This window comes from Mobula birostris, chromosome 6, assembly GCF_030028105.1.
Source record: "Mobula birostris isolate sMobBir1 chromosome 6, sMobBir1.hap1, whole genome shotgun sequence".
NCBI lineage: Eukaryota > Metazoa > Chordata > Chondrichthyes > Myliobatiformes > Myliobatidae > Mobula > Mobula birostris.
In genome coordinates, this window is record NC_092375.1 from 136,848,597 (window position 1) to 136,875,960 (window position 27,364).

At 41.5% G+C, this 27,364-nt stretch overlaps 1 protein-coding gene across 5 annotated transcripts in view; it reads right to left on the reverse strand.

Annotated features, from left to right (window-relative positions):
* Positions 1-5,162: 5,162 nt before the first annotated feature.
* Positions 5,163-27,364, reverse strand: part of LOC140199398 (abl interactor 2) — a 161,604-nt gene continuing 139,402 nt past the window's right edge. For 3 of the 5 annotated variants that reach the window (XM_072261425.1, XM_072261422.1, XM_072261421.1), the window contains 4 exons: positions 21,220-21,396; positions 20,538-20,624; positions 16,732-16,911; positions 5,163-14,172 (listed from right to left, as the gene is read on the reverse strand). In XM_072261425.1, coding sequence (XP_072117526.1) covers positions 13,997-14,172; positions 16,732-16,911; positions 20,538-20,624; positions 21,220-21,396 — 620 coding nt within the window. In that variant the 3' untranslated portion in view covers positions 5,163-13,996. The remainder of the gene's footprint in view (positions 14,173-16,731; positions 16,912-20,537; positions 20,625-21,219; positions 21,397-27,364) is intronic. The other 2 variants (XM_072261424.1, XM_072261423.1) reach the window with 1 other exon arrangement.

Sequence of the window (27,364 nt, forward strand, 5' to 3'; positions counted from 1 at the left end):
TCATAATTTTTTTTATAATTGATTCCTAAATCTCACTGATACAAACATTATAGAGTGTTATCCACCCAAGAAAAGGATGAATCAGAATCAGGTTTATTATCACTGGCGTGTGATGTGAAATTTGTTAACTTAGTTGCAGCAGCTCAATGCAATATATAATATAGAAGGGAGAGAAATAATAATAATAAATACAGTATTTTTTAAAAAAGTGAGGTAATGTCCAAGGGTTCAATGTCCATTTAGGAATCAGATGGCAGAGTGGAAGAAGCTGTTCCTGAATCACTGAGTGTGTGCCTTCAGGCTTCTTTACCTCCTTCCCCATGGTAACAGTGAGAAAAGGGCATGCCCTGGGTGCTGGAGGTCCTTAATAATGGACGCTGCCTTTGAGACACCACTCCCTACTAAAGACGTCCTGGGTACTTTGTAGGCTAGTACCCAAGATGAAGCTGACTAGATTTACAACCCTCTGCAGCTTCTTTCATCCTGTGCAGTAGCCCCGCCCCCCCCCATACCAGACTGTGATGCAGCCTGTCAGAATGCTCTCCATGGTACATCTATAGATGTTTTTGAGTGCATTTGTTAACATGCCAAATCTCTTCAAACTCCTTATGAAGTATAGCTGCTGTCTTGCCTTCTTTTTATCTACATTGATATGTTGGAACCAGGTTAGATCCTCAGAGATCTTGACACCCAGGACCTTGAAACTGCTCACTCTCTCCACTTCTGATCCCTCTATGAGGATTGCTATGTGTTCCTTCGTCTTACCCTTCCTGGAGTCCACAATCAGCTCTTTGATCTTACTGACGTTGAGTGCCAGGTTGCTGCTGCGGCACCACTCCACAAGTTGGCATATCTCACTCCTGTACACCCTCTCGTCACCACCTGAGATTCCACCAACAATGGTTGTATCATCAGCAAATTTGAAGATGGTATTTGAGCTATGCCTAGTCACACAGTCATGTGTATACAGAGAGCAGAGCAGTGGGCTAAGCACACACCCCTGAAGTGCACCAGTGTTGATGGTCAGCGAGGAGGATACGTTATCACCAATCTGCACAGATTGTGGTCTTCCGGTTAGGAAGTTGAGGATCCAATTACAGGGGGAGGTACAGAGGCCCAGATTCTGCAACTTCTCATTCAGGATTGTGGGAATGATGGTATTAAATGCTGAACTATAGTCAATGAACAGCATCCTGACATAGGTGTTTGTGTTGTCCAGGTGGTCTAAAGCCCTGTGGAGAGCCATTGATTGGGTCTACCATTGACCTATTGTGGCGATAAGCCAAATTGCAATGGGTCCAGGTTCTTGCTGAGGCAGGAGTTCAGTCTAGTCATGACCAACATCTCAAAGCATCTCATCACTGTAGATGTGAGTGCTACCAGGTGATAGTCACTAAGGCAGTTCACATTATTCTTCTTAGGCATTGGTATAATTGTTGCCTTTTTGAAGCAAGTGGGAACTTGCGCCCGTAGCAGTGAGAAGTTGAAAATGTCCTTGAATACTCCTGCTAGTTGGTTGACAAAGGTTTTCAGAGCCTTACCAGGTACTCCATGTGGACCTTCTGCCTTGCGAGGGTTCACTCTCTTTAAAGACAGCCTAATATCAGTTTCTGAGACAGAAATCACAGGGTCATCAGGTGCAGCAGGGATCTTCACAGCTGTAGTTATATTCTCCCTTTCAAAGTGGGCATAGAAGGCATTCAGTTCATCTGGTAGTGAAGCATCGCTGCCATTCATGCTATTGGGTTTCACTTTGTAGGAGGTAATGTCTTGCAAACCCTGCTAGAGTTGTCATACATCCGATGTCACCTCCAACCTCATTCGAAATTGTCTCTTCGCCCTTGAATTAGCCCTCTGCAAATCATGCACCACACATAAAAGTTGCTGGTGAACGCAGCAGGCCAGGCAGCATCTCTAGGAAGAGGTACAGTTGACGTTTCGGGCCGAGACCCTTTGTCAGGCCTGCTGTGTTCACCAGCAACTTTTATGTGTGTTGTCTGAAATTCCAGCACCTGCAGATTTCCTCGTGCTTGCGTTTTTAAGCTCCGCAAATCATATCTAGTTTTCTGGTACAGGCCTGGGTCGCCAGACTTGAATACCACAGATCTAGCCTTCAGCAGACGACATACCTCCTGGTTCATCCATGACTTTAGGTTTGGGAATGTGAAGTAAGTCATTGTAGGCATACACTCATCCACACAGGTTTTAAGGAAGTCAGTAACAACTGCAGCATACTCATCCAGGTTCAAAGATGAATCCCTGAATATAGTCCATTCCACTGATTCAAAGCAATCCTGTAAGCACTCCTGTGCTTCCCTTGTCCATACTTTATTGGTCCTCACTACTGGTGTAGTCTTCAGTCTCTGCCTATACTCAGGGAGAAGAAATAAAGACAGGTAATCAGACTTCCCGAAGTGAGGGTGTGGAATAGCATGGCAGGCATTCTTGATGGTGATGTAGCAATGGTCCAGTGTGTTGTTTCCTCTGGTATTGCAAGTGATCTGTTGATGGTAATTGCTTAGTGATTTTTTTTCGGCCTGGTTAAAATCTTCTAAAACTATGGTGAAGGTGTTAGGGTGTGCTGTTTCGTGCATGTTGATCCCATTGCTCAGATCACCTAAAGCCTGATTGACATTGGCCTGAGGTGGAATGTATACTGCTAATAAAATGACCCTGGAGAACTCCTGTGGTAGGTATAAAGGACGACACTTAACTGCTAGATATTCCAGATTTGGTGAGCAGAATTGGGACAGCATTGATATATTTGTGCACCAAGAAGAATTAATCATGAAGCATACTCCTCCACCTCTGTTTTTGAGACTCTATAAATCTATCCTGACAGTGTACAGTGAACCCGTCAATCTGAATCACTTCATCTGGTATGGAAGGAGTTAACCAGGATTCTGTGAAACAAAGGACACACGCAGTCCTAATGTCCCTCTGATTCACCACCCTAGCTCTGAGATCACTGATTTTATTCACCGGAGACTGTACATTTGCTAGCAAGATAGTCGGTATTGGGAGTTTAAAACCCCGTTTCCTGAAACTCACTTTTAACCCCGCTCTGCACCCATGCTTCCTCTGTGGTATCCTATGTAGGCACTTCCGACTACAATCAGTGTTGTTTCCATCAGTTCTAAGCAACGATAGTTTGTTTAAATGCATTAAGACATGCTTGTTGACTGTATTGACCTTGGAAGCAGTTGTGCTCCTCAGCTGTATCAGGCTGAAACGGGAATATTTAATCGTATCCATTGAGAGTACTGCTGCTACTCAAGTCACGCCTAGGTACCCCGGAAGTCACTCCTTGTTTTGAAATGGACTGACAACCCACCTTTTATAATCCTTATTCCTCATCTGTTACTGTAGACCCCTAAAAGCTGAAGGACCAAGACATACTTGACCCCAAGGGAGTGCCTAAGAAGGGCTTTAAGTTCAATTCCTATTTGGTAAACAGAGCAAGAACCTGAACCTGCAGCAATTTGCCTACTGCCACAACAGGTCTGCAGCAGACACTATTTCACTAGCTGTCCTCCCTGCTTCAGAGCATCTAGCTAGTTGCAAGACATGATAGAATACTATTTATCAATTACAGCTTGACATTTAGCACTACTATTGCCTCAGTACTAATCAACAAGCTTCAAAACCTGAGCCTCTGTACTTCCTTCTGCAATTGGATCCTCGACTTCCTTATTGGAGGAACACAGTCGGTGTAAGTCAGTAATATCTTCTCCACCCTCAAGGATATGTGCTTAGCCCATTGTTCTACACTCATGACTGTGGAGTCAGGCACAACTTGAACACTATTTGCCAATGACAACTCTGTTGGTAGAATCTCAGATGGAACGGAGTGGCTTACAGGAGTGAGTTGGATTGGTTGGTCAAGTGGTTTCATAGTAACAACCTTGCACTTAATGGTAGCAAGACCAAGGAACTGACTGTGGACATCAGGAAGGGGAAGTCTGGAGAACACACCCCAATCCTCATTGGAGGTCAGCAATGGAAAGAGTGAGCAGCTTCAAGTTCCTGGGTACTAACATCTTACATCTTAGAAGATCTATCCTGGGTCCAACACGGCATATATCAGATGGCATGCCAGTTGATATATTCCATTATGGGCTTGAGATCTGGTATGTCACACCAAAGACTCCTACAGATATCATTGGATGTCCAGTGGAAAACATTCTGACTGGTTGCTTCACAGCCTGATATGGAGGCTCCAATGCATAGGATTGCAAGAATCTGCAGAGTTCTTGACTCAGCTAGCTCTATTACGGGCGGCACCCTCCACAGCATCAAGGCCATCTTCAAGAGGCTGTGCCTCAAAAAGGCAGCATCCATCATTAAACACCCTCACATAAAGGATATTCCCTCATCTTGTTATTAACATTTGTGAGAAAGTCCAGGACCCTTTACATCTACACTCAATGACTCAGGATCAGCTATTTTCTCTCAGCCATCAGATTTCTTAATGGTCCATGAACAGTCTTGATACTCCTTTTTATAGCACTAATTATTTATTTTAGTAATTTATAGATTTTTATGTCTTGCACTGTACTACTGCTGCAAAACGACAAATTTCATGTCATATGTCAGTGATATCTGATTCAGATGTGAACTTGTTTGGATTGGGAAGCTGTATAGTGAAACATTAAGCCTGCCTTCACTGTCCCAAGCAATAACCAACTGAGGGAATTAACCCCATCCCACTTCATCAGGATTGCTTGCATTTAATTTCAGCCACTAAGCACATTAAGTATTTTCATTTTCAACAAATTTGGTAATTTGTCCTTTGCCACCAGCTCTTGATTGCTGATTTTCATAAAAATTAGCATCGCTCTACAATTCCTGAATTTTAATAGACCTGAAGAATGAAATGTTAATTCTAAAAAGCTGGAATGCTTAAGGGCAGTTTTTCCTTCACAATAAAGATGAAGGCAACAGCCTTAATGCAGAACCATGTAAACATCAGTCATTTCTAAGAAAACTGGCCCCAGAAAACTTGATCTCTCTGCAGTATGATTGAACAGGTCACCTCCAGAGCTCAGAATAAAGAACATTTAGTTAAAAGTATCAAAACCTTTTTTGAAACTTGTGTATGTTTGAACTAAAGTTCAGTCATAGAAATATAAATTCAAATTATTGGTGAATTGCAGTAGATGTATTTTAAACATTCCAGTCACTTATCTTTTTATTATTTAAGACTCGAGGCCTTTAAACTTTTTTATATACACAGGATACAGTTAATTCACAAAACTTTATTCTTGCACGCACAGAAAATGTACAGCTGTGTCCCACCCATTAGACAGGGGGAGAAAAGATGATCCGAGTTTAGTGTCAGCAAGCACAAAAACCAATTACTTCCCTCCTTCAAACCTCAGCCCAGTTAATGAGCCCCTGAACCATGAGCAGACAGCAGACCTATTTTCTCACCTGAGGAGCTAGTAGTGGATAAAATCAATGTTTTTAATTTCTAGCAGGGATCGAGATGCAAAAATTAGTAGGTTCAGAGTTCACTGTCTTAGCCTGGTGTCAAGGGGAAGGGGACAGGGATCTTCATATAGTTCAATCTGACAACCACACCATTCTTTTCAAAATAAATGTCCTGGAGGCTTTTCATGTTAAATTAGATACCATCAGTTTGCACTACAGTATATATGTGGCTTCTGTGGAGCCTTTTATAGTAATTACTCAAAAAAAATTAGTTCTGCCCCTACCATCCTGGTAGTTGCATGATACAATGATAAAAGGAGCTGCTGATTTAATTAGCATCATCAATTAATCCACAAAATCCCTCCCAATTCCTCTACTCAGAATAAAAATGCGATTTTCCCAACCACCCGTCTATGAGGAGGGATTATTTCTTTTCTCTTAAGCGAAAGACGAAGATATAATTTGAAGGGAAGTGCTGTATTCATTTCAGGTACTGTATAGGGTGGCTGCCTAACCAGCTTCCTATCCCCCTGCAGTGCATGAGGTCATTTGTGTTCCAGCTGGGGCATTCTACTGCAAAGGGCCTCACCAGCAAGGTGTCATGACACAGAAATGATAACTTGAAAAGAGGCCCAGCAAGGTTGGGACAGTTGCCACAGTCTAGTTGCCCTGCTCTCCCCACTGTGACCAAACAAAACATTGGGAGCCGATGTGAAATTGTCCCATCTATAAGCTATCAGGAGAACAGGAAAGCTTAAAGAGGCAAGTCTTGGTGCGTGCGAGTTTCACTACAGAAATTTAAGAGGCGTCAACTAATTGTAGTCGATAGATGACTGGCAATTAACAATAGCCAAAAGAAAGCAACTTGGGTCAAGTGAGTGGCCATTTTGTAGTAGCCAGTGGAGGAGTTGAAGCTGACACTTTGGCTCAGGAGTTTTCGGTGTGACGATGCTGAGTAAGCGGCTGAGGTGCATGGAGTGAGAGCAGGAACTTTAAAAATGCAAATCTTAATATCTGGTGAGTGTAAGGTTAAGTGGCCTTTTTGAGCAGAAATTGAGAGACTGGGGAGTTAAGGCCTCTGCTCAAGAGACTTTAGTGGAGGGGCACAGGTCAAGGAACTTGAGCTGGAGTTGGAGGATGAGAACTTCATAGATGAGACTTCTACTGAGGTGGTCACACTTCAGATAGATGGGTGATTTTGACGAAAAATAAGGGGAGTAGGCATGGCCATTCCCCTCACTAACTGGTATACCACACGCGGAGCAGTAGCCACGTTGCTGGCACTGCATTGAGGCCCAAAGTTGAGGAGAAGGGTAGTTGGGATATTGTGATAGAGACCCAAAAGGGGCAAGATTATGTGGTCACAGAGGAAATGCTAGGATTGTGTGTTGCCTCCCAGGATGGGTTAAACTAAATTGGCAAGAGAGTGGGTGGTGGGACTCTGAGCAGGAGCAAGTCATAGGAGAAAGCACTAATCAGCAAGAGTAAGTTTAGTAATCAGGATAGACAGGGAAGTGAATATTTAGTTCAAATGCATTTATTTTAGTGCATGAGGTTTAATAAGTAAGACAGGCAAACTCAGCATGGATTGGCTCTGAGGACTGGAATATTATGGCTGTAACAGAATCATGACTGGCAGTTTAGTATTCCAGAATACAGATGTTACAGGCATGAGAGGTATAGGTACAGGTAAGCAAGAAGAGGCTGTAGCCTTTCCGATAACAGTGAGACCATATGGTAGAACTTACAAACAAGAAAGGGTCACTCTAATGAGGCTGTATTATAGACATACCCCCTCTCCCCCCCCCCCCCATAGTCAGCAGGAACTTGAGGAGGTGTGTAAATAAACTTCTCATATTTGTAAGAATAACAGGGTTGTATTGGTTACATGAGTGGGGAATTTTGATTTCCTCATTATTGCCTGTGCCACCCAGAATATTAAGGGACCTGGATAGGATGGAATTTGTGAAATGTATCCAGGGAAATTTCCTGAGCCAATATATAGAGGGTCCAACTTGGAAAGTGCAATACTGGGCCCCCTCTAAACGAATGAGGCAGTCAGAGAATACTTTATTTTGTGATAGTGCCAAACAGGCCCTTCCAGCTGTACTGCCCAGCAACCCCCAATTTAAACCTAGCCTAATCATGGGACAATTTACAACCACCAATTAGCCTACTTCTTTGGATTGTGGGAGTAAACCAGATTGCCTGGAGAAAACCCACGCATTCCACGGGGAAGATGAACAAACTCCTTACAGAAGATGCCGGGATTTAACTATGAACTCTCATGCCCCAAGCTGTAATAGTGTTGCCCTAATTGCTACGATGGCGCCTAATGACCACACAGGGTAATTCTATTAGTTTTAAGGTAGTGGTGGAAAAGGATAGGACAGGTCCACAGTTTAGGCTCCTAAACTACAGTAGGCTAATTTTGGGGGAATCTAGCAGAGTCTGACTGGGTAATAAGTGGGAGGCTTTTAAGAGTGTGAGAGCAAATGCCCAAGAGAAACATGCTCCTGCTAGAATGAAGAGTAAACATGGCAAGTTTAGGGAACTTTGATCAGAGATATTGAGGCTCTGGTCAAGGAAAAGAAAGAATCATACATTGTGCTTAAGAGGTCAGGATTGTGCAAATCCCTTAATGACCAAAAAAAAAAATTAAGAATACTCTTATGAGGGAAATCAGAAGGACAAAGTGCTTATGAGATGGATTTGTCCAGTAAGATTAAGGAAAATCAGAAGTACTTCTAAAGCTTTATTAAAAATGTGACCATAGATAGAATAGGTCCCCTTTGAGATCAGCAGAGCTGCTTATGTCTTAAGCCACAAGAGATGGGTGGGACTTTGAACAAATAATTCCCCTTGTGTTTACTGAGGAGAAAACCATGGTTGCTCAAGAGATAAGGGAAACAAGAGATGTTTTGGAGATCATTTGTATTTGCAGGGAGGAGGTACTTGCAGCCTTACAGTACATTAGGGTGGATAAATGTTTGGGGCCTGACCAAGTGCATCCTTGAACTTTGTGGAGGCTTGAGAGGAAATTGCAGGGGTCCTTGCAGAAATATTTGTTTTCTCATTAGCCACTGGTGAAGTTCTTGAAGACTGGAAAGGGTTAATGTTGTTCTGTTGTTTGAAAAGGGTAGTAAAGACAAGGCAGGAACTGCCTAGCCCGATATCAATAGTGTGGAAGTTACTGAAGGGACTTCTGAGAAACAGGACCTACCAGCATTTGGACAGACAGAGTCATTTTGGGAGGAGTTAGCATGGTTTAGTGCATGGAAAGATGCACTTGATGAACCTTTTCCATTTGTTTTAAAGAGGTTACTAAAAAGGAAGATAAGGATACCGCTGTGAGTATTGTCTCCTTGGACTTTAACAAGGCCTTCAACAAGGTTATGCATGGTAGACTGGTCTGGAAGGTTAGTTTGCATGGAATCCACAGAGACCTAGTTAAGTGGATTCAAAATTAGTTCAGAGGTAGGAAGCAGAGGATGGTGGTTCGAGGTTGTTTCTCAGAACGGAGGCTGTTGACAAGTGATTGGGACTCTCGTTTCTTGTTATTTATATAATTGATTTGGATTCAAATATACAAGGCTTATCAGTAAGCTTTCAGCTGACACAGATTTAATGTTGTTGGGAACCATAATCAGTTAAAGAAGTGGGCTGAGGAGCGGCAAATGGATTTCAATATAGGTAAATGTGAGGCATTTTGGAAAGTCAAACCAGAGTAGGACATACTATGAATGGTAGGGCACTGCAGAGTGCAATGGAAGAGAGGATTGGAAGTCTTGCACCTGACCAGCTGGAGCTATCAGGCAGCATTTCAATTAACTGCAATACTGTGCCACCTCTTAACTGACAATAATCTCAACCTTTCGGGTAACATCTGCTTCTGTAGTCTTGCAAGCCACATGGTTGTAGTAGAAATTTGTTTAAGTGGTGTCAGATAAACATTATATACCACTTAACCATTGTAACATTTTATTAAGTGACTGCAACCACTAAGCTCAGACATGGCTCACTGGATAACCTCGGAGACAGCTCAGCACAAAGGCACATGTATTGGAAAGCCCCAAATTCTGTAGTGATGGCTTCTCGACACCTCTGAGTCACAGAGGCTCCAACTCCTAATTTGTCCCTTAGGCCAAAGTTTGGGTTCCTTATGGTATTTAACTGAGGATCAACAATGCAGTTTAAAAATCTCAGGGATTGTTGTAAAACTGATCTCAAGATTAGAAATCTCCACACTGCAACTATAAATAAGATCTCAGTCACATTAACAGACAGCAAAAAACAAGGGAGCAGTATGTCTGTTGTGAGGAATGAATTAGAAGGTGGCATCGAATTAGTTAACCTAGTACATAAATGATCCTTTAAGACATCAAAAATAGCAGTCTATTTGGTCCCTCATGCCTGCTCCAATATACACTAAGATGATGGCAAATCTTCTACCTCAGTATATTTTCCTTCATTAACTTAAATCCTTTGATTCCTTTAATATTTGTCTTGACTGAGCTTCGCAGTCTTCTTCCAGAGATTTACAGCCCTCTGGGTGGAATAAAAAATATGTTCACTTCTATCCTAAATGGTTGACCTCTTGCTTTGTATTTGTGACCTTTAGTCCTAGACACTTTTGCTAGGGGAAACCGACTGCATATTAATCCAGTTGTTTATGAATATTATATATTTATATCATTTCTCCATCACATGAGTACAGGCCTGTTCAGCTGAATACTTCCTCACAAGACATCCCTGCAGCCTGAAAAATCAATCTGGCAAAGCCTCATTGCACTCTATATATCCTTCATAGATCAGATCAGTACACAATATAACAAATAGTCTCACCCAGGCTCTAAATTGGAGAGAGTGGTTGTTACATGCAGAACATAGTTAATAAAGACCAACATACCTTTTGCCTTCCTAATTGCATTTACTGTACCTACATGTTAACTTCCCGTGTTTCACGTACAAGGACATAGAGGTCCCTCTGAAAACATCTTTCAATCTTTTACCATATATCATCTGTTTTCATATTTTCTATTAAAGGGTGGGTTTTCAAAGCAATCAAGTCACATAATATAGAAAAGTCAGCAGCAAACCCCAGCTGTTCAAAAGAGGAGGGAAAAAAAATCAGGAAAACAAGTTGGTGGGGGGGGAAGAGGGAAAGTATCCAAATGCCCACTCAAAATTAGTGCTATAAGGGAAACCTCAAATCAGTTAGTAATGTGCAGGTTCCTTTTAGATTATTGCCTTGGAATATGTGTGCATTTCAATGAAGGTAAAATTTGGCGATGCTTTTATGGGAAAACTTGGCAGTGAATAAGAAGCATTTGGCAGTGCAATGAAGGGGTCATCTGGTAGTATTGCATGTTGGTGGGCCTTGGAAAAGTGAAAAATCCCTACACTTCCGTGCCAGAGTAGGTGGGCACACATTCCGATCCCACCCACAACAAGAAATGAAAAAGTTCAGCTTGAAGAGGAGGGTAATGTGAAGAATTAAAGCAAGCTCCAGGACAGGGACTATAGCATGCAGTCTATTCAAACATTACAGACACAGATTCTTTTATATCAAGCTCTAGTCAGTATTCTTTACACAGCATCTTAGCCAACCCAAGAGAGGACTTCAATCTTACAAAATGATGCATAAAACCAATGAGGATATTTACACATTATTACTGCAATAATAAGCAAAGAAACCAAAGGGTCGACCGATACATTAAGCACCAGTACTACAAGGCCAGTGACTCCCATTCACAATCTAAAGCACTGGGCTTTTCAAAAGTACCACATCCTCAGGCAGTTGTTTCATTTCTTTAAAGATTTTTATGTCCTAAACAGAGGCTCAGGTATAAATTATAATATAGATTCATGACAAAAGTATATTTGCTACTATTATTGTGTGCTATTGACAGGTGTACATGTGAATGCCTTCACTGCCTGAAACTCGTGCCTCTTTTAAAAAATGATTCATGTAAAATGGAGCTCATCACCTAAAAAAAAAAGTAGCATGAAACTTATATCATTTTGAAGTAACGGTCATATCGCAAGGTAAGTTCAGATGAAGAACAAATTTCAGTTCATGAGATTTCTTGTTGCTAGAACATTAACTCTCTTACCTTAAGGTGCTTTTCCCATATTCACACCAAACCCATTTGCAGATTCTTTTCCAAAGTTTGACCAATTTTGCCAAAATCTGAGTAAGCATTCCCAAATTGAGCCATGAATACTGATTATGAGCTTGAGTTGTATTTGGTTTTGAACTCAGAAGTTAATGATTCAAGGTCTTAAGAAGGCAAGACAACGCAGTTAAAGTCAATAGCTGTTTGTGACAATTTCAGAGAAACTACACTTTTTGGACTATGAAGTCACTAGTTAATCTCAAGATCCATGCTTTAGAGTGAATGTGTACATGCTGAAGATTGTCAACACAGTACATCGGTGAATTAGAAAAAGAACCTCCAACTCTGGTTTGACGTCATCCTTGGAGTTATATTCATTATTTCCAATCTCTCTGCACCATCATTAAATGCCACTGACCAATCTTCTACCAATATTGCCCTGTCTATGCTAATTGGAAGTGAACTAACTTTTTGTTATTTGACATGATTAACAAAATGGAGTTTGATGACCTTTAATATTTCATAAAGATGAATTTTGTTTAACATTTATGTTATTTTCTTGGAGTGCTCACAGCAATGGCTGGATTTCCTCAAAACCACGATAGTTCTGAAAGGCAATGTTGGCAACAAACAAGTAACTCTACTGTCCACCCAACAGCTGTACGGATTGCCACACAAACTCCAGAAATCTCAGCAATCCCATTTGAAAGCAGTAATAAACAGAACCATTTATGAAACCTGACTCAAGATCACCAATTAGTTGTCACACAAGATATTGAAACTCAAATGGGTAATGGTTGGTCTCTAGATCATATTCATTCATTCGTTAAAGAGGACTTTTGCTTATACCCATTTACTTCTACCAACTTGAGTTCTACTTCCAGCAGTCTGGCAAGTTTCCACCAGGTCCAGATACCTGTTGGTCTCATTCTTCATGTCTGAGTCCAGATCGCACAATCCTACTGAATTCACTGAGGCACAATCTTCTTCTACTTCAGCAGTGTAAATGTGAGATGAAAATAGATCAAATCTCAATGCAGTAACCAAAATGCATATTCAATTAACACAGAGTGAAGTCCTTCACATCCTAGTAACCTGGTCAAATTTTTGTCATCTTCCTCAACTCTCTTCCCAATCCCCTCCACCCACTATTTCCCCAGTCCATGTTTGCGATATCTATAATTTGCACCAGAACAACTTAATTTCTCAAGCGTTCATTGATAAATCTCCATAAATTCTATTTATTCAGTGATCAACTGGGATCAAGAATATCATTCAACAAATTAAGGAAAAAGTTGAAGAAATCACAAAAAGGGTATTAGTCTTGCTGCTTCTAACCTTGATTAACATACTTGACACAACTGGAGAAATTATTAATCTTAGTTTATAATACTGTGTTATGCTTGCAGTCCAACCCATTCTCCAGAAATTTCTATGCAACCCAATACACATTAGTATTGTATTCTATCATTAAACACTTGTAGAACATTTAATTATGTACCACAGTTTACGCAGTAATAAATCTGTTCCCATCAATAATATCTCAGTGCTTTCTAGGGATATACCAGTCCTTAACAACACTATAATCAACTATCATAGAGTCACAAATCTGTACTCACGTAATCCTACCCATGATGCTCTCTCCAGGCATGCCCCAACCCCTCCCATTTACAAGGGAACAACCCCTGGAAGGTACAGCTGTTTCTCAGTTAGAGATGACAACAAAGTATACTTGCCAGGCTTCAAAGAAATGTCAGTTTCCATGCTTCCAGGTGAACAAAGCACTCATATATGAGTCATCTGCCAGCATATCCTATACGGCTGCTGTGTAAATTAGTACTGTAATATAACTGCTTCCAACTGATGCCCATATTGAGCCATCAGGAATAACTACTTTCAGAATCTTTAAAAAATGAGACAGAAAATAGCTTAATTCAGAATCTGGCAGCACCACAGATGCAGTTTGTTTGGACCTGGCAAGGTACTTGCCCTGTAGTAATGGTGGTATCGGTCAACCCTTTAACACCAGGAATGACTGCATTGCACATTTGAGAAAGCGAAAGAGGTGAGAGAGAGAGTGAGAGCAAGAGAATACGCACGTGTGAGTGTGAGAGAGAGAGAAAGAGAGAGTGAGAGAGAGAATATGTGTTTGTGCAAGGATGGGTGTGTGTGTGTGTGTGTGTGTATGTATGTGTGTATGTATGTTTGTTTGGTTGTATGCACGCGTGCACAGAGCTCATTTCACAACAGTCACCAGATCTTACATTGGAATCAGAGCTTCCCAAGAGACAATGTCACTTTGCTCCGTCCTGGTTCAATAAATGTATATTGCGTATTGTTTACTTGAATCCTTCATTTTCAGCTTGTGCATGTCCGAGCATTACAGGAAGCCACAGAGTGTGGCAGCACACCAGCAGGAGGGTGGAGGAGCTGCCTTCAGCACCTCATTCTGCGTAGTGCATGATGGATTCCACATAATTGCCAGGGAACAGACCAGTCACACCGTTCATCACTCCTTCATACCAGCCATCGTCATTTTTCTTCAGCACATATATGATAGCGCCTTCTTGGAAAGACAATTCATCTTCTTTGTCTTTTGAATAGTCATAGATAGCAACAACTGTGAATAAAGAACAACAAATATTAACTAACTACGGCACAGGGTCCCAGGCATGCTAAACCACAGTTAAGATAAGTTGATCTCTGTGGAAACACTGATCTCCTTGCTGGCACTTATCCTTGCAAATGGAACAAGTGCTACACCTGCCCCTACACCTCCTCCCTCACAACCATTCATGGTCCCAGTCTTTCCAGGTAAGGCGACACTTCACTTGTGAGTCTGTTGGGATCCTCTACTGTATCTGGTGCTTCCGGTGTGGCCTCCTGTACATCAGTGCGACCCAATGTAGATTGGGAGACCGATTCAACGAGCACCTGTGCTGCTTGCAAGAAAGAGTGGGATCTCCCAGTGACTACCCATTTTAATTTTACTTCCCATTCCGACATGTCAGTCTATGGCCTCCTCTACTGTCACGATGAGGCCACGCTCAGGTTGGAGGATCAACATCTTATATTCAGTCTGGGTAGCCTCCAACCTGATGGCATGAACATCAATTTCTCAAACTTTCATTATCTCTCACCATTCCCATTTCACTCTCTTGTCTTATCTCCTTAACTGTCCATCACCTCCCTCTGGTGCTCCTCCCCTTCCCTTTCTACCATGGCCTTCTGTCCTCTCCTAAGATTTCCCCTTCTCCGGCTCTTTATCTCTTTCACCTATCAACTTCTCAGCTCTTTACTTCATGCCTCCCTCTCTCCCGGTTTCACCTATCACCTACTAACTTGTATTTCTTCCTCCCCTCCCTCCACCTTCTTACTCTGACTTCTCATCTTTTTTTTTCCAGTCCTGATGAAGGCACTCAGCCCAAAACATCGATTGTTTGTTCTTTTCCATAGATGCTGCCTGGCCTGCTGCGTTCTTCCAGCACCTTGTGTGTGTTGATTGGATTTCCAACATCTGCAGATTTTCTCCTTTTTGTGATTAACTAGAGATGTCACCTGTACTTGGTGACAGAACTTTGGTGAGGGACAAATAACTTGGGATAACAGAAACATTCAAAGAGACGGATATCATCAATACTAATGTGGTAACTGCAATCAACCCAAGTGAGACCATAGACTTGCACGCATTTTATGGAATATGGCTTGCATTGTCTGCTAATTACAGGGCATTTACTTGACTTTGAATTGAGAAAACAGATTGTTTTAATTACTGCAGCCCATGGTGTCAAAGGCCCTTTTAACTGTTTTAAATGTCTGCAATAATGAGAAACAACTAAAAGTTGAAGTGGGTGTAAATTTATAAAACAAGAAATTTATTTTAAACCTTGTCAAAATGATAGAAATTAAATACAAAACACTAAATGAGTAAAATGGGGGAAAAAATTATCTTTCCAGCTTAGGTTGGTAAACCTAGTGAAATGAATGAGGCTGCATACAACAACCATGTGTAGTGTAAAGGCTGATTTATACTTCTACGTCAAACGGACGCCATAACCTAGGCATGTTGTGAGCATTTATACTTGTGCGTTGGTGTGTCTGCGTCGCTCTGCAATTCAGGCACGTCGTGCATGTGCACACACCTGCCCGCGCAAGGCTTCATGTTCATGGTAGTCTTTCTTGGGGTAAACAAGTTTAAAGCGAGCGTCTTTTTTCGTAAAAGTGAAATGTGTCCTGCATAATTTCGGAGGTCTGTAAAACTTTATGGAAAGCATTGCAGCCAGAGTTCCTTCCCTGCCCTTCAGTCGCCCAATGGGAAGCTATTGCAGCGAGGGAGGAAATGCGATGCTACCAGGTGGACCAATCACAATTGTTGCGGTCTGCGTTGCTGCAACGTGTAGTTACCCTGGAGATGTGCGTGTCAGGCTATGGCGTAGGCTCTGCGGCGACGCTATACTTACGGCGTCGTTGATGCACAAGTATAAATCAGCCTTAATGGCTAATTGTGAAGTGCTTCTGGTCTGAGCAATCGTTAGCAGACAGACAGAGGCATGAACACTCAGTGAACAGAAGGATACAGACCACCTGCTAGTGAATGGGATTAGTTGCATGGTCAGTGCAGATGTGGTGGCCAAGAGCCTTTTCCTATGTTTTATTGTTCTATGTACAATTGAGGTCCACATTGAGACTAGAATTGGAGTTAAAGTTTTATATACTGGGATTTGACCTCTGGCGGGTTTCTGACTTCCACATTGCATTGGGCAAACCAGGAAGTCATGGCCACAGCGCAGTTAGCTGGCAGTTCTCCACTAATGAGTTGGACGGCTATCAGCATACTCTGGCTCATGTGAGTGAATTCATCCAATTAGGCCTCTGTACTCTCACTGTAATCAGCTTGAGGTCATTGCAACCTAGAGCACTGTCATTAGCATGCTTTTCAACAGTGGAGGCACCCTTTCTGATCTTTAGCAGATGTACACAAGCATGCAGTAGTTTTCAAGCAGGGGACATTAAGTTGTGATCATGTGTGATGTCCTCCTGAATTTCCATCACAGTAAGAGTAGACACTACTGATAAATGTGAACCTAGCGGAGAAACTGGTAACAATGATGACAAGTGTAAACACAATACATTCAAAAAAAGACTACTGGTACAAAAATACTCATAAAGCTGCATTTACCTTTCTCCAAATAATTCTTGGGTGCCCAAGGTGGATCTTCCTCTGCATATGGGTCACTGTACTCTACCACTGCCGTCTCTTCCTCCTCGTAATCCTCTGGTGGTGGGGGAGGTGGGGGTGATTCATCAAATACTACATCATCTGTTGGTGGAGGAGGAGGGGGGGTGGAGCCATCTGAAACTGTAACAGTGGTATTAAGTTAAGAGAAAGCTTACATTTATTTGGAACCAAATTAGAACCAAATACATACTTGCAAATTGTGTAATGACAGAATGGTAGCTAATTTGTGCACATCAAATTCAAACAGCAGTAAGTTAAGTGACAAAATAATCTATTCTAACTGTTGATTGTAAGTAAGTATCATTCCATGGCACTGAGCAGAACTCCCCTGATGTATAAACCAGTTCCAGGAAGTTCATTGGAGGAGATGCGAAACACACAACAGTGCAAATGTTAACAGTCTACAGAAATTAATTGAAATTTGGCAATGGAGGTTTATATTCAAAGACAACACATTAAGGAAAAGTGCTTACTAAAAATAATCCAGTACATGTCCATATGCTTTTGCCCATGTTCTACAGCCATTTCAGGGACAGATTATTAACTGAATTTAAAAGAGCAACATTACTAGAGCTTACTCTCTTATCTAAGTGCTGAATAATTCTGGGTATGGTGTGCAAGAAAAATTACACAATTTTCAAATGAGAAAAAAAAGTTTACAGTTTGCTTTTCCCTAAAAACTATAATTTTTAAACACTACATCTATTTTCACAACATGCACGCCGAATTGGAGGAGGAATTTATATGTGCTTCAGCCCCAGTGCCCACTTCAATATATCTAGTAGCTGCACAACTTTAACAAGTACTTCAATTTTTCTGCATTCTACTGAGCAGGTTCTCCCAGTAATCCAAAGATTTGCTGGGTGAATGCACACTGTGGAGCAGTTAATGGGAGTATGGGGGAAAAAAAATGCATCTCGTGTAAGGTTAGTGTAAATAGGTCTCCCTCCTAGTACTTATCTTTGCAAACAGAACAAGTGTCATACCTGCCCCTACATTTCCTCCCTCACTACCATTCAGGGCCTCAAACAGTCCTTCCAGGTGAGGTGATACTTCACCCGAGAGTCTGTTAGGATCATTTATTGTATCCAGTGCTCCCACTGTGGCTTGCTGAATACTGACATAGATTGCGAAACCGCTTCACTGAACACCTACACTCCGTCCGCCAGAAAAAGCAGAAAAAAGCCGCCCATTTCAATCCTACTTCCTATTCCCATTCCGACATGACACTGCCGTGAGGAGGCCACACTCAGACTGGACAACCAACACCTTATATTCCTTCTGGGTCGCCTCCAACCTGATGGCATGAACATTGATTTCTTGTACTTTGGGTAATTGCCCCTCCCCTTCACCATTCCCATTTCCCTCTCTTACCTCATCTCCTTACCTCCTCTTTCTGGTGGCTCCTCCTCCTTCCCTTTCTTCCATTGTCTTCTACCCCTTCTCCAGCCCTTTTATCTCCTTCACCTATCAGCATCCCAGCCTTTACTTCATCCCTCCCCCCTTCTGGTTTCACCTATCACCTTGTATTTCTTCCTCTCCTCCCCCCACCTTCCTGCTGGTAACTTCTCATCTTTTCTCCCCAGTCCTGATGAAGGATTTCAGCTTGAAACGTCGACAGTTTACTCTTTTCCATAGATGTGACCTGGCTTGCTGAGTTCTTCCAGCATTTTGTATGTGTTGGTTGGTAGTGTAAATAGGTACTTGATAATTGGCATGGAAGGACATGTTTCTGTGTTCTATGAGTCTGATACCAGAGGGCGACTTCTCCAAGCCCATCAGCAAAAGTTAAATTCCTCCTATTCTAATGTCTCTGTTTTCCTTTTCAAGGTGGCTCGGTTCCTATCAGGATCTTAAATCTAATGCAGCACCCAAAAACTACGATTCTGCCTGGCGGTGCGTTCCCGTTCTTGGAGCTCGCTGATTGACCGCGTTTCAAGATGTCCAGGTGCAGCCTGTTTGGGCGCCTTAGGGTCCTTGTGCGGCCCTTGTGACCCGTCAGTGTCGTGAACTGAAGTGTAGTGGGAGTCGGAACGTCGAAGATAACAAAAGCAGCTGTTGGAGGCCTCTGCAAGTGGGATCAATCATTCTCTCTCTCTCGATGATGAGAGTTTGATGGCGATTCTCGAGTGGGGGAACTCAAGATAAAAAGCAATGCTTCAGACTGACTGTAACATCGAAATAGTGACAGTTTGCCTCCTCTCTCAATGTGGAAGGAGTGATATCTGTCTCTTGCTTGTTAGTGAGAGACAGACAGCCTGTGGGATGTTGAAAATGTTGGAGCGAACAGTTAGTTTTTGATGGACTGTAGACAATGGTCTCTCTTTGGGGGCTTGCATGCCGGGTGGTGGGAATGCTGATGCTTTTGCTAGAATAAGTGGGGAACAGGGAAAGGGGCTTTGGGAGCTCTTACGCTTTTCCTGTTATTCATTCTTTGGGGGTTTTCTTCTGTTTCAAGGGTGTCTGCAGAGAGTAATAATTTCAGGTTGTATATACATTGTGTACAAGCTTTGATATTAAATGGAACTTTTGAACTATTGACTTCTATAGCCATGTTGAGCTGAAGCCAAAAACCACAGGAGTTCAATGGGCTATGGGTCAAATGCTGGGAAGTGGGATTAGCTGAAGTGGACAACATAGTTGGTATAATTAGACCCATAGTTGGACCCAAAAACCTGTTTCTGCACTGTATAACTCTATTACTAGACCATATCTGGAATACTGCAGTCTTTTTTCAGAATAAGAATTAATGTGCTGAGACAAAAAAAAGAACAAACGGATCAAACACTTCCTTTTCTAGGTTCTGAGTCATACAACATTCTCTGTTGAAGTCAAAGTGGCATTGACAATTAAGAATAACTTTAGCTGGATTAGTTCCAGGTTTTCAATCAACTTTAACTCAGACTGACAGGCTGGAAGTTTCTGCAATAGAACTCTGTGAACATCATTCTGTTCTGATGGGAAATAATAATTCTCATCAACTTTCTTTTGTGTAGTTTTCAGCTTATATATATATTTAAAAAAAAATCATACAAATCAAATAAACTATATCTCTCACATAGCACTCTGCATACCTTGCTTTATATTGATGTGCTGTTCCTCCTTTCCTCCCTCTGGTTTTGTTCAAGCTAAATCTCAGCCATTCTCCTCAAAGCCCAGCTCCCTCCCCCCAGATACCCTCCTCACCTGCACCTCCCCCCAAGATCACTCAAAACCCAAGAGATCCCCCTTAGAATCCAGTTCATAGAAATGTTCAACAATAAATGGTTATGCCACTTAACTATACTGAATAATCTGTGTAACAAGAGCACTTGGTATTCCTTTTATCTGAAATTCCAAGAACCCAACCAATCTTGAGAGGACTTTGTGAGAGAGTGCACAATGCTCTACATCTTACTCAATATATATTGCCTGAGACATTGAAAGAACAGAATCCTGGAAGAATTCAGATGGTGAAGCAGTAACTGTAGGAGCAAAAGGTGCTCGTCAACTTTTCAAGTTGAGACTCTGCCTCAATCCCGTAACTTTGATTTACACCTTTTGTTTCTAGAGATGATGCTTGATCCGCTACATTCTGTTTCTTGTTCCAGATTCCAACACCTGTGGTCTCCTTGACTCTGCACCTTGCTTGAGCATATATTAACAAATACTGTGGTAAATAATTAATTCTTTGTGACAGTTAGTCTATTCTTGATGTAATGTTTTGCAGAACGTCTTCTTTCAGAAATTGGAAAGAGTGGACTTACTATTGTCTTGTACTCTGGCCACGAAGCCCATCAGTGGTAGCTGCGGTGTAACCTGCAGGATAGAAGGTGGCGGTGGAGCAAGGGGCGCTGCACATAGAGCAGTCACAGGAAGGTGGTAAAGGAAAGGAACAAACAGCTGTCAGAAGCAGCAGATAAAACTTTCACAAACAAGTAGAAACACCTGCAAGATGTGTTTATAAAAACAAACAAGACACAAAACCAGCAGGAAATGCAAAGCTTTCTCAAACAGGGAAGCAAAGAACAATTGTATGCAGATCAAACCCAATTAAAACTAACAGCAGATATACATTATACTTTTCCTAGATAAATCTACATTTAAGATTGAGGGAGATTCCATTAATCCAACTTCATCCTCATCTCAGCGTTATTTATTTCTATTCCACCCAATTTCCATCGTGCTCTGGAATTTGAAGTGCAGATACAAAGTTGAGCTGTTGGTCTGGTGCTTTCATACATTCCGTCAGGCCTGGATACCTAACAGCTTGGGGCTGATGGGAGGTTGATTTCCATCATTGCTGCACCTCAGTTCTTAAACTCGAAAATGATCTCATTCCCAACCTTAACAATGAGTCAAAATGATAGAAAACCTATATCATGTATTCAAAGATCCAAGAATTCCCCATGGATAAGGAAAATCACAGGATTTGAAGGCAAGCTTTACCTCTTGATTCAGGTGCCTGGTTCTGACAGTAGTATGGACCTCCATTGACTTGATTTTGAAGACTGGCCTGTGAGGCCAAGGATGGTGGACGTCTGTAGCCAGGCAGAGAACCCCCAATCGTGGTAGGATTCTGCCGTTGCACTGGTCGATTCATGCTGTAGAACTGGGGAGTGTGCCCTGAAAAATTTGAGGGAGGAAATGTCATTCTAGAAATTAAGGCCTTTCAATTAAAGTTACATTTTTATACAGCATATTCTAGATTCTCAAAACATCCCAAGCACTTTAAAGCCTACAAAATACTTGAACAGCAGTCACCATTGTAATAAAGGAAACCAAGGTCAATTTGCACACATGCAGATGTACAATCATATAATTTATATGATGTAATTTCAACACAAAGTAATTGGGCCTACTGGCTTGTGCTGCAATTAAATGCCATCTGTAATTATAATTGAAGAAAATGTTTCTGCAAGGACAATGAGAGAACTCCACTAATTCTCTTAAAACAGCTTCAAGGATATTTTATAATCACTTAAGGGAGCCTTGATTAAACTTCTCAACTGGGAGACAGATGAATCCTCAGTAGAAGCCTGTTAACTGTAATATGAACAGACAAATGGCAGAGCCAGCTCAGAACGTATAATTTACATTGGAAATATTCTACATCTATTAGGTTCTGTTTATTCAAATATCAAAACAGAGACTTGATTCAAAACAACTGAAAGGCAAAGAATTAAATACTAAATGTCCAAAGCCAACTCCAACCCCTTATTAACACTAAGCATCTGCAATGAGAAATTAACAGATCTGCGCTGGGCCTTGATTTTCACAACAACACACTGGATATAACTGAAAGACTGTGTATTCCGCATTTGTATTTTACATGCATCCTTCAACAAGCGAATTATTTCAGTCCCTGTTCAATTCTGTCAGATGTCAGAGATCCAATGAGACAGGGATCATCTCTTAAGTCTGTGTATACGTCATACAAACCTAAAAACTACTTAGAAGGACTCACCTTATTCATACACACTGTACTGCAGCCAAACAAAGGTAATGGAAAAGTTGTTTCTCAGGCAGTTTTCTGCCCATTTAAAATTAAGTCAAGTTCTTGAATAGAGAGAAGCAACACCCTAATAATGTTCAATTCCTGTAAGTAGAGCAGGCAAACTAAACATCTCGCTTTCACTCCAAGCTGTGTCTTTTCAATAACGATGGGCAAGTACAAGCCTGAACTGGAAGAAGATCCAAGCCAAAGACTGGAGCAAGAATCGTCCCGTAGTGAGGGTTTGGGGATATGATCTGGTCATTGGCCAGATTTGTTGCTTTTTTGAATGGTGGAACAAGGCTTAGAACGCAACTGAGTTGAGTTATATTTTAAAGTTCTGGTGCCTAATTCTTTGCAGTGAAGGAGGGAACACTGAGAATGAGGGAAGTGGTAGGTAATGGGGAAACCGAATCAAGACATGGGAGGAGTGGGAAGGAGGTGTGGGGAAGGCAGGCTGGTCAGAGGGCTATGACTGGAGCAAAGTCCAGTCATGGGGGTGTGGGAGGCGGGGCAGGACTGGTTGGCAGAAAGAGGCTGAACTGAGGGCTTGGTTTTATTTTCCTTTTGGTTCTCTACATTATTTATAGCCTTTTGTAGCACACTTTACTGTCAACATGAGAAGAGATTAATTTATTCAAAACAGATCAATGATTTCTACTTTATGAATGCTGTAACATCACAGTACAAATGATATGATGACACATTTTGCAAATCCTGCACTGAGTCAATGGAACTTAAGTTTTCTAATCCTCAGATAATATATAGATATTTCACTCCAGCTTTGCCTTTTTTACTTCATTCTTCAGACCAGGGTACTTTTAGTTCTGACTTTGTGCCCTGTTCTCAATGATTTAATCTACTGCTGGGGGTTGTTCAAACACTGAGTGCATAGAGATAATTTTATCAGTGCCCTAGGCCAGGACTGAGAAAGTGGCTTCTGATCATTACCCAATAACTACTACAAAATGCTACCTTCAAAGATGTAGACAACACTTTAGGATCAAAGAGGAAAACTAATCAGCTCTTGAAGCCTTTTTTGTTAATAAATGTACCTCACTTCCATTTACCACTGTTAATACATGTCACTTGATACACTGCCTAACACTGCCAGTGTTTAAAGCTTCAATTCAACAATCATCAAAAAGGGAAATCTGAATATATTCCTTTATCCAGAAGGTCTGGGAATTCCACAATCTTGCCAGACTTTTGGAAAGATAATTTCACTTTCCCCACAACCTTTTTGGAAAAAGTTGCTTCTGATTTAGCATTAGAAAATGCATGCGTCAGTAGTTTAATTGATCATATGGGTATGATTGGGCAGTACAGGCTCGTGGGGCCGGAAGGTCCTGTTACAGAGGAACCAATTTCTTTCTATCCACCTTATTTCCAAGAAATTGGAAGGTAGTGGTTGATGGGTCTTAATCTGACCAGAGGTCCATGACTAACAGTGTTCCATTCTGGTGACACATGTATTTTTTTTCTCCTCACCACTTATGGGTGGTAGATATGTGTATTTTTCCCTCAATCTCAGCTGTTCTACCAGACGTCTGGGAGCTTGAGCATTCAGCGCAGTATCCTTGCTGTTCCTAGTAGAGCGCTCTTCTGGACCGAGATCTCAGATGTTGTTCCCGGGATTTGTTGGAGTCACTCTCCCAGTCCAGGTGTTACAGTGCCAAGTGCTCCTGTCACCACTGGGATTACTCTGGCTTTAACCTTCCACATTCTTTCTATCTGCTCTTCCAAGCCCTGGTATTTCTCCAGCTTCTCGTATTCTTTCTTCCTGACGTTACTGTCATTCAGGATTGCCACATCTATTACTAATATTTTCTTCTGATCCTTGTCCATGACTTGGGTGAAAACACGAGTTAGTAAATAGACACAAAGATCGGTCACATTGTGGCTTGTTTAGAAGATTGCCAAACAATACAGTAGAATGTGGATCAGATGCGAATGTGGGCAGAGAAATGGCAGAGTAAGTTTAACCTGGCCAAGTGAGTCGTATTTCAGGAGATCAAATGTAAAGGGAAAGTACACTGTTAATGACCGGACCCTTAACATTATTTATGTACAGAATGATCTAGGGGTCCAAGCCAACAACTCCCTGAAAGTGGCTGCAGAAGTTGATGCAGCGATACAGGTAGTGTATGGCATGCTTGCCTTTATTTGTCAAATCTTCAGGTTCAAGAGTCAGGAAGTTATATCACAACTTTCTAAAGCTCTGGTTAGGTCCAACCTGGAGTATCACGTTCAATTCTGGTTGACCCATTAAAGGAAGGCTGTATAAACTTTGAAGGAGGTGCTGAAGAGGTTTACCAAGATGACAAATTAGAGGGCATGTGTTACAAGGAGAGGTTGGATTAATTAGAATTGTTTTCTCTAGAATGGTGGAAGCTGAGGGAAGACCTGATACAAGTTCATAAAATTATGAGAGACTTAGATAGAGCAGATAGTCAGTATCTTTAACCCCAGGGTTGAAATGTCTAATACTAGATGGAATTTAAATTAAAAAAATACATTTAAAAACGATTTGAGGAAGGAACAAAGGAGATGTACAGGCAAGTTCTTTTCGAAACATAGGGTGCCTGGAACTTGCTGCTAGGTGTGGTGGTTGAGGCAGATGGCATTTAGAGAGACACATGAATATGCAGAAAACAGAGGGATTTGGACCATGTGCAGGCAGAAGGGATTAGTTTAATTAGGCATCATTAGCTTAAGTAGTTTGGCACAACACGGCGGGCTGAATAGCTTGTACCGAGCTACATATTCTATTTGCATGGATTTCAGAATGAAAGTACAGAGGGATAGTTAATGTTATTTGAGTTTGTCCAGCAGTTTAGTTTTTGTTTTTTTGCTTTGCAGCTGAATATGTGGAAGATTCGAGCAGAATTTCGAGCTCCCTTTGTTTCATTTCCATCATGACTCATATCTGTTGTAGAAGCACAAACACATTCTCAATTGAACACTTTCCTGGTATCATACTCCTCAGAAGAATGATTTGGGAGTAGAACAGTTTAAATGAAATCTACTTATTCTTTCTGACTGCTGTCATAATTCTGATTTTTAAAGTATGATATATATTAGTTTTTATTTCTACCAATCTTAATTACAATGAATGTGCTGCATTGATGTTTTAAACCAATTTAGATTGGTTAGGTGTAGATTTTATTACAACACTGCCTGAGAAACAACTGCGTTGACAGAGCCAGAGAATGAGAAAGACAGACTCACCTGCAGTAGGAGCAGAAGAGACAGCAGGGAGAGATGGTGAGATGAAGCCATCAGCAAAGGGCTGAGCTCCTGCTATGGATTCTGGGGTCAGTATTGGAACATGGGCAGGGGTTGCAGAGGGAACAGGACCTTGAGTTGAAGCAGGTACTGCAGCAGAGGCAGGAGCAGCAGGAACAGGGACTGGAGTAAGATTAGAGGTGGTAGGTGGTGGAGGGGTACCCGCAGAGCCTTGGAGGGGTATAAAAGGAGGATTAACACAAAGGAGAACATTAGCTGGGATAAATAAGCTTGTTGAGCAGTTAGTTAAAGTTCCAATCATGCAAGAATCAAACCGATAACATTACAAAACAATGCTCCAAGAAAAGATTACCACAAATTGAGTGAAAATTCACTCATCAGATAATGTGAAGTTATATTGCCAACAGAGGCTCATCCAAGGAGGTTACCTGCTTTGAACTGTAAACATATTCGACAATTGATATAAAGTTGCTTGCCACATCTTGATTTGCCCTTCTAACACTGCTGAATTCTTCCTCAAAAGCTACTGCTTTCACGTATATCACCCAAATGGCTTTCTTTGAAGGCAAACAATAGCACTTGCGAGCTTTGGCTGCAGATTCTTCCAGTGGGCCTTTACAACAATCATGATCCTTTCAGCCAAACTCAGCACTTACTTTCAAGTGGAGGATGGTGTCAGTAGATTGTGAATTGAAGCGACAACCTCATCTACCTGCTTTAGGAGAGGACAGAATTACCCTTGCAAAGTTGGCAGGGATAATTAGTGCCAGCACACCATCAACACTTCCCTGGGCAGAACTCAAATCAGGAACAGACAGGAGGTAATTCTGGAAAAGTGGTATAAAAATAATTTTCTGTATATTTTTCACCAAACGGAGAAATATTTGAATTATCACCATTAAGGATTGCAACAATGGAGGCATTTTTGAAGAAGAGATAAAGGCATTCCACCACAATCCACTTCCCTTACCATTTCCAATGTAATTCTGTAATCAATATGTGGCCAACAGCACAAGTGCGACAATAACCTTTTGACGATGGCATCAAGATTTCTCAATGGCTTCAGAAATACACCAATTTGGTCAACATATTTATAAGGACCATTGGGGTGGGGGGGGGGATGAGAGGGGGAGGAGTGAGATTTGTCCTTCCATTGGTTTATATATTGGAGTTGCAATGCCCTGGTTAAGATTTTTACCGTTATGCTGTTAAGTATTTCATTTTAGCAGTTCTGAAAGAGCAGTCTGTTCTGCTCTGAGCATGTTTGGGTTTGAGCTAAAGATAAGGGGCTATGTTGTTCAATTTAGGGATGTTGTGTCAGCCAATCAGATGGTGGAACTAGGAGATTCTAGAGAATGCTGGGCAGAGGTTTTCGTGATGGATATTGACGTGGACCAAGGTCTTTTTGGCAGGAGCTGGAAGAAGACAGGAGGGAAGATGGCTGAGGATGTGATCCCTGTTCCACAAGGTGCTTAGTGCAGATAAATGGCTTCAAGAAGAAAGGACCAATACGCCTGTGGAGGAGCCTGTTTGATCGAGGTGGATTATGAGCGACATGTGGAAGGTGGTGCATGCTTTCACGTGGACCGTGGGTCCAGCATGCGAGCTAAAGACAACTTCAAGACGATTTCCAACTTATGTGCATTTGGACTGGGTTAATTGTAATGGCTCCTTTTAAATTTTTTTTTCCTTTTCATTTTTCTACTAACGGTTCAATAAATCTGACATTTGAAAATATACTTTCTTTATAATTGTATGCAGTGTACGGTCTGTTATTTCTTGCTGATGGGCAATTGCATGAGGGTGGTAGTTACACAATATTCACACAGATCCAGGTTCAGATGGGTGAGA